Source organism: Camelus bactrianus, unplaced genomic scaffold (assembly GCF_048773025.1).
Source record: "Camelus bactrianus isolate YW-2024 breed Bactrian camel unplaced genomic scaffold, ASM4877302v1 HiC_scaffold_30, whole genome shotgun sequence".
Taxonomy (NCBI): domain Eukaryota; kingdom Metazoa; phylum Chordata; class Mammalia; order Artiodactyla; family Camelidae; genus Camelus; species Camelus bactrianus.
The window spans coordinates 7,376,501-7,382,500 of record NW_027413945.1 but is presented as its reverse complement, the minus strand read 5'-3'; the positions used below and the strand labels follow the sequence as shown (position 1 = coordinate 7,382,500).

The 6,000-nt window shown below is 62.1% G+C and overlaps 1 protein-coding gene across 1 annotated transcript in view; it reads left to right on the top strand.

The window, feature by feature from the left end:
- The window catches only part of LOC141576765 (tensin-3-like), an 86,863-nt gene that overhangs the window by 70,309 nt on the left and 10,554 nt on the right, over window positions 1-6,000 (top strand). The window contains 3 exon segments of the mRNA XM_074360157.1: window positions 515-1,152; window positions 1,697-1,783; window positions 5,070-5,201. Coding sequence (XP_074216258.1) covers window positions 515-1,152; window positions 1,697-1,783; window positions 5,070-5,201 — 857 coding nt within the window.

Genomic DNA, 6,000 nt, shown 5'->3' with positions numbered 1-6,000 from the left:
CTGCTAGTGAAATATTTCTGTGTTTCTAAATGCAAGGGGATTTCTGAGATGCTTAATGCCAGCATTTCTGATTTCTGACATGGAAATCTCCTGTTCTTATCGGTACCCCTTCATCAGCTGGGTGTCCGGCAAGCACGTGCTGGAAACTGACTGTGCAGGCACCTCTGTCGGCATTGGGGGAGAGCGGGACGGGGGGTTGAAGCAGACACGTGGTCGATGCCCGTGTGATGGGACCAGAGGGAATTCCCACACACGTGGACGCAGTGCAGCTTTGTCTTGAAGAAGAGAAGTCTGCCAGGTGAGGGCTGAGGGAGGCGGAGGCAGGGCAGGTGTGGAGCTGGTCAGGGCTGCCCGGGGTCCCCGAGGCTGCACACTGTGCCTCTGGGGTGAAGGGTCGAGTGGGGTCCAGAAGGTGGGCCTGAACCCTGACACTGGGGTTTGCCGGGTGGGGACCCTGGCTGGTGTCAGGGCCTGGCCCTGGACTGGTCCTTCTCTGATTGCTTTGTCTGTCCAGCAGCCCTCCCGCCGAGCACCCGTGGGCGGAGAACAGCCCCAAATCCTCGCTGGCCCTGCTGGGGAGTGGCCGGCAGGCAGGCAGCCTCCTGGGCACCAGCAAGTTCCCAGGGCCCGGCCAGGACGGCTCCGGGAGGCCCCACTTCCTGCCCGCCGAGCTCCAGATGCCCTTCCATGGCCACCAGCTGTCCCTGACGGATCCCCTGGAAGCACTAGGGCCGCCGAGTGGCCAGGCCTTCCTGAGATTCTGCTCGGCCCCCAGGGGAGCTGGCCTTCCTCCTGGGGGGGACGTGGGGGCCTTGCTGGCCAGTTCCCACGGAGCATCCCCAGCCCTCGGCCCCCCGCGGGCTACCGTGGAGCCTGCCGACTACGGCTTCCTGTCTCACAGCTTTCTCACGGTGGTGCCAGGACACAGCGGCCACCACAGCCCGGTCCTGCAGGGCCCGGGGCTGACCCTGCCAGGGCAGCCACCCCTTCCCGAGAAGAAGCGGGCCTAGGAGGGGGACCGGTCCTTCGGCTCGGCCTCCCCATCCTCCAGCGGCTTCTCCAGCCCTCACAGCGGGAGAACCATGAGCATTCCTTTCCCAAACGTCCTCCCGGACTTTTCCAGGGCCTCAGAGGCGGCCACGCCGTCCCCAGGTAGGTGCGTCCCCACTGGCAGGAGGCTCACCTCTGCCCACGCTCGCACGCGGCGAGGGAGGGCCCCGGGGTTGCAGCTGGGCTGCCCTGTGAGCTCCTTGGAGGAAAAATCCAGAACCTCTGGGGGTCCTTCCCGTGTCGCCAGCCCAAAGCCAGAGACTTCAGCAGCAGAAAGTGCAGACATTCGTTGGTTTCTTCCTCTCGCTTGGGATCCCTGTTCTGCTAAATTAACGTCAGAGACACATAGGATGGAGCCACTGGAAACTTAATTGTGAAATGTTCAGACGTGGAAGAGGTGGTCAGATGCTGGCAGGAGGGAGCAGCGCCCGCCACGCGGTTTCCTGCCCGGCCAACTGTGTGTTTGTGCCATGAGGCGGGCACGCCCTGCTCCATGCCAGGGCCTCCCCTGTAGGCAGATAGAGTGCGCTCCCCAGACACCCCGCCTGTGCCCCAGTGGGACTGTGAACTCCCAGCGCCCTGCGGGGTGAGAGGCTGCTGGAAAGAACGCCCTCCGCAATGACTGTCGTTAAATTCTGTTTTGCAGATAATCCAGGTGAGAAGCAGGTGACCGTGAACTTTGTCCAAGACACATCCAAGTTCTGGTACAAGGCGGATATCTCCAGAGAGCAAGGTGCGTGGGCAGGACGAGGGCTCGGCGCCGAAGAAGGCGGGACTGGGCGGGGGACCCAGGGAGCTGTCGCCCAGACAAATGTTTCCCTGCCTTGGGGAAACTGCTGGGACCTTGGCATCAGGACTGGAAGGTCTTGGTCCTAACGAGGGAGGCGCTGGCCATGAGCGGCCCATGGTGTGTGAGGTGGAGTTTCTGGTGGCTTCTGTCAGCACAGGCTGGGCGGTGTCACCAGTGACGACTGCAGACTGGGACAAGAAGACAGCCAAGGCCTCGAGCCGTGGGGGCCAAGGGCCGGGGGGGCGTCTCTAACGCTAGGCCTCGCACCCCTGCCTTTGTCCATGTGGAAGACCAAGCACCCGACAGGTGACGGGGCCTGCGGCCAGCGTCTCCCGCGCAGCCGGCACCCCTGGGTGCAGTCTCAGGACAGTGGGAGGAACTGAGAGCAAGTTAGGGTTGTCAGGCGCTATTTCCCCAGAACCCGAGTGGAAGTGGGGGCTGGCAGCCTGTGGAGCCGTGGGCCCCCTGGGCGGCCCCTGGGCAGTGGACTCCCTCCGAGAGGATGCTGTGGCCCCTGCTGGGGGGCTGGCAGGTGCCCGGAAGGATGAAACTCTTCAGGGGCTTCCCGGGGGCTCTGGGCTGAGAAGAGGGTGGCCTGGCTTCCACTGCTGCTCGGAGCCGGCCCTCAGCCTGGGGAGGAAGTCACCAGCTCTCGGGGTTACATCCCCAAAGTGCCTGGATCTGAGGGCTTAAACAGGTGAGAGAACAGCTCTGTCCAGCTTTTTATTCAAAATTCTTCTACTCAATTAAGCAGATCATAAAAATGCTAAGAATGTCCCTTACTTCCTGGGAGCTCAATGGACCCATTTTGGTTTCATATGGGGAGCCCGTGGCCTGGGGGGCTGCCGAGGCCCTGAATTGGCCTTTGTGCCGGACTGAGCTCACGGCCGGGCTGCGCTGTGGCCAGATGCCTGGTCCAATCCCCTCCCTTCTCCGGTGGCAAGAGTCCCCGTGACCATGGCCCTCATCCTGCCCACAGACTCTGCGGAGTGCTTGTCGAGGGCCCTGTCCTGGAACGTTCTCAGCAGACCCTCCTACGGGTCTGCGTGAGCTCAGCCCTTCATCCCAGGGCAGAGGGCTGGCCTGCCCCATTTGGGATTGGCACTCAGAAGAGGCAGGCGTGGCTGGTGTTTGCCTGAAAGTTCCTGCCTGGGGGGGCCTGGGGAACAGTCCTGGGCAGAGGGCACCTCCTTGCTGGCCCTGCTGGGCACACAGAGGGTGGTGGAGTTACTGTGGTCGTCAGTCTGAGCCACAAATTTAAGAACATTTCTTCTGGGCCGTCCCCCCACCTCAAAATAGCTGATATGCGGCCTGGGTGTTGATTTTTTCCAGCCGAACCCCAGGAGCAGAGCTTCCTCTGTTTCCTGGGTGTTTTGTGTGGACCCCTACTTGCTCTGTCGGGGGTGCCACTTCTCCCGAGGGAAGAAAGCCACCAGAGTTTCTGTTGTAACCTCTGGAATGTGCCTTTTCCTGGAAAAGCTGCAGTGAAATTTCAGGGAGGTGGAGGAGGGGAAAGGCCCCGGGGCTGTTTTCAGGCACAGCTGGTCACATGACTGTGGCACTTAGGGCCTTGGCATTTTTTAAAGGTGGACATAGAACTGGCGGGAGTTCAGGTCTCTCAGCCTCTGCTCCCTGTCCTTAAATGCAGCAGCTGCACGGAGACAGGTGGTGAGGGCATGTCTTCTGCAGCCTGGCGGTGCCCTAGTGGGTGTGAGCTCCTGTCTGCTTCAGGAAACAGTGAGTCCAGCCCAGACCTCAGGCTGCCCTCCACATGTGGCCCCCGTGTCCCAGGCGGCCTGGCCTCTGGGGAAGGGGCTGGGAGCCGGGAGCCGCCCGGAGCAGCCCCAGCTGGCCGTCTCTGCCCCCCACGAGTCTGGGCTGCTTGTCTCCACCCCCATGGGGTGGAGTCATGACTTAGAAAGGCAGAGCTAGTGAGGTTGTCACAGTGGAAAAAAATACGACTTCTGTGAGTGAGATTCCCTTACTTAAAGAATAACAGTCATACACGTTCAGCCCCAGATCTGGAAAACAGCCTGTGACCCAGACCCTGCTCCGTCCAGTCCCCAGAGCAGGTGGGAGAGGCTGCCGGTCCCTCCGCCGTGTCAGGGTCACCCCAGACCCGGTCCCTCCGCCCCTCCCCGCATGCCGTGTGCAAGCCCCCGCCTGGGGGCCCCGTCCCGCCTGCGGGGCTGGGGGCAGCCCCACAGAGAAGTGCAGAAGGAACCCCATGTCTCGCCAGGCCAGGAGGTTGGGGCTGGAGTCGGTGCGTACGGGGCTGGGACAGGGCATTTCCCAAGATGAGACAGGCTTCCTGCTCTCCCGGGTTTGTGTCCTAGGCCCTGACCCACTGCAGACAGGGCTGCAGGCTCCACAGAAGGGCGGTGTTACAGCTGCCATTTTGCGCTGCATTACGCTTCAGATTGCTAGTTGTCTTTCTATAAAAGGTGCAGGTCTGTGAAGGAAGCTCTGGGCTCTGCTCCTCTCTGGGCACCATCAGGGTTGCCTGAAGTTACCACCGCCCTGACCCATCGCTCTTTCTTCCTGTGTCATCAGTGGAAGGCCTGCGAGAGCCAGGCTTCGACCCAGAGGCGAGGCAGGGAGGGATGTTCTTGTTAAGTGACAGTCAGCGCTCACCTGGGGCGGGTGGAGAGTGCGGGGCCAGGCTCAGCCCTTGGCCCTGACCGACAGGTGACTGCCACACCGAAAAGGGGCTCACAGCCCCACCTAGGTGGGAACCGCTGTCCAGAGCAGCCACATCTTCCCCGACCACCGGATGGAGGCCCACCCGTGGCCACATCTTTGCCGTTCCCTGGGGCAGAGAGGGAAATTTGTAGTAAACATGCAGTGACTTTGGGGTCACATGCGCAGACTTGGGAAGTGTGATCAGAAACTTCTTTCCTTCTGTTGAAAGTTGACAGTGTCCTTTCTAATATCGCAAGAAATGCCAGGCCGGGAGACGGCCCAGGTGGCCTCCCTTGGTGCTAGGCACCACTGCTTGTGGGGACTTGCAGTCTGGGCGTGTGTGCCTGTTTCCTGGTGGGGGTGCTCACGGGGGCTTTGCAGGTGCTGTGGGGTTGACGGAGATCATGTGTGTAGTATGAGTGTGTACATGAAAGCCGCACCTCCGTCTGGTGCCCCTGCAGACCCCGGCCATCAACGGGCGCGGCCGTCAGAGAGGCAGGCCGTGGTCCCCGCTGCGCACACACTCACGCCTCTTCCCCTCCTGCAGCCATCGCCATGCTGAAGGACAAGGAGCCCGGGGCCTTCATCGTCAGGGACAGCCACTCCTTCCGGGGCGCCTACGGGCTGGCCATGAAGGTGGCCATGCCACCGCCCTCCGTCCTGCAGCTGAACAAGAAAGGTGGGTCCCGGATGGCTCTGCTCAGCCCCACCTGCCGCTTAACCTTCCCGCCCATGAGGCCCTGGGGACAGGAACAGCCCTCACGGGTCTTCTCAGCATTTCCTGTCTCGGCTCTGTTTTAGGAAGTGCTGCCCAGCTCAAGAACAGAGGTTAATTGTCAGCTTTATTTTTCTGATTGCTTTGAGCAGGTGACCCAGCCCATGGGTCAGATGCCGGACACGGTGCCCACTCTCAGCCTGTCTGCCTCGGTCCCTCTGACTTCCGAGCGTAAATGTCTAATAAGTTCCCCTGTCTTCTCCCTGGCTCTCTGTCCAGTGCACACAAGCACACGTGTCCTCCCCTCTTACACCAGAGGCGGCTCACCACATGCCTGGCCTTCGTTCCCCCTCCCAGCCGAGCATTCTGGTGGATTAAATGCAAGCCGGTGCGGGCCTGGTGTCACCAGGTCACCCCTCGGGGGAGAGGACGGAGCCTTCCGCCCTCCGGGCCAGGGCTTTGGCCTGTGCCGAGGGCCAGCGTGTACCATGTGGTTCACTCGGGCCTCTTGCTCTGTAATGGGCGCTCCGTGGCTTGACATCATCATGCCCAGGGAAGTGCATGGTGCCTGCGCACAAGGCGAGCGTTGTCCTGCACCTGGTGGGTGTGCAGCGGACCCAGGCCGCGGGCCTTTGGGGAGCCCACCATGCCCTTCCCTCCCCGGGCATCGTAACCCAGCACCACCGTTCCTTCGGGGCCCCAGGTCCCCCGGCTCCGCCCCGCGAGGCCCGTCCAGCTGGCCCCGTGTCCTGTTGGCGGCCCC